This window comes from Plasmopara halstedii, assembly GCF_900000015.1.
Source record: "Plasmopara halstedii genome assembly, contig: Scaffold_1906, whole genome shotgun sequence".
NCBI lineage: Eukaryota > Oomycota > Peronosporomycetes > Peronosporales > Peronosporaceae > Plasmopara > Plasmopara halstedii.
In genome coordinates this window covers 1-318 of record NW_020188814.1, presented here as the reverse complement: position 1 = coordinate 318, position 318 = coordinate 1, and the positions used below count along the sequence as shown (strand labels likewise).

Genomic DNA, 318 nt, shown 5'->3' with positions numbered 1-318 from the left:
CATGCGACCCTTGGACCACAACACCTCGTAGAATGAGGGCTGTACAATCGTACCAAGTCGCCTCAACGCATACTCAGAGGTGATCTTACAAATCCATTTATCGCTAAATATATACATTTTCAAATCACGTTGATCATCTGCTGGGATTCCCGTCATCCGTAAGCGATCAACTTGACGCACCGCCGCACCCCCATGCTGCGTATCAAGAAGTTTTGCAACCGACGGTTCGACCTCACGAATCGCTTGGTTGATCGAGTTCATGACAAAGTTTCTCTCCGATAAGAAATCGCATAGATTGCCGCCCGAATAAAAGTATTT

The 318-nt window shown here is 46.5% G+C and overlaps 1 protein-coding gene across 1 annotated transcript; it reads right to left on the bottom strand.

The window, feature by feature from the left end:
- Positions 1-8: 8 nt before the first annotated feature.
- Positions 9-261, bottom strand: PHALS_02403 (uncharacterized protein; the record flags this gene model as incomplete). Its single annotated transcript, XM_024716898.1, has 1 exon — positions 9-261. A coding segment is annotated over one exon (253 nt), but the record flags the coding sequence as incomplete, so codon positions are not given.
- Between the last annotated feature and the right edge of the window lie 57 nt (positions 262-318).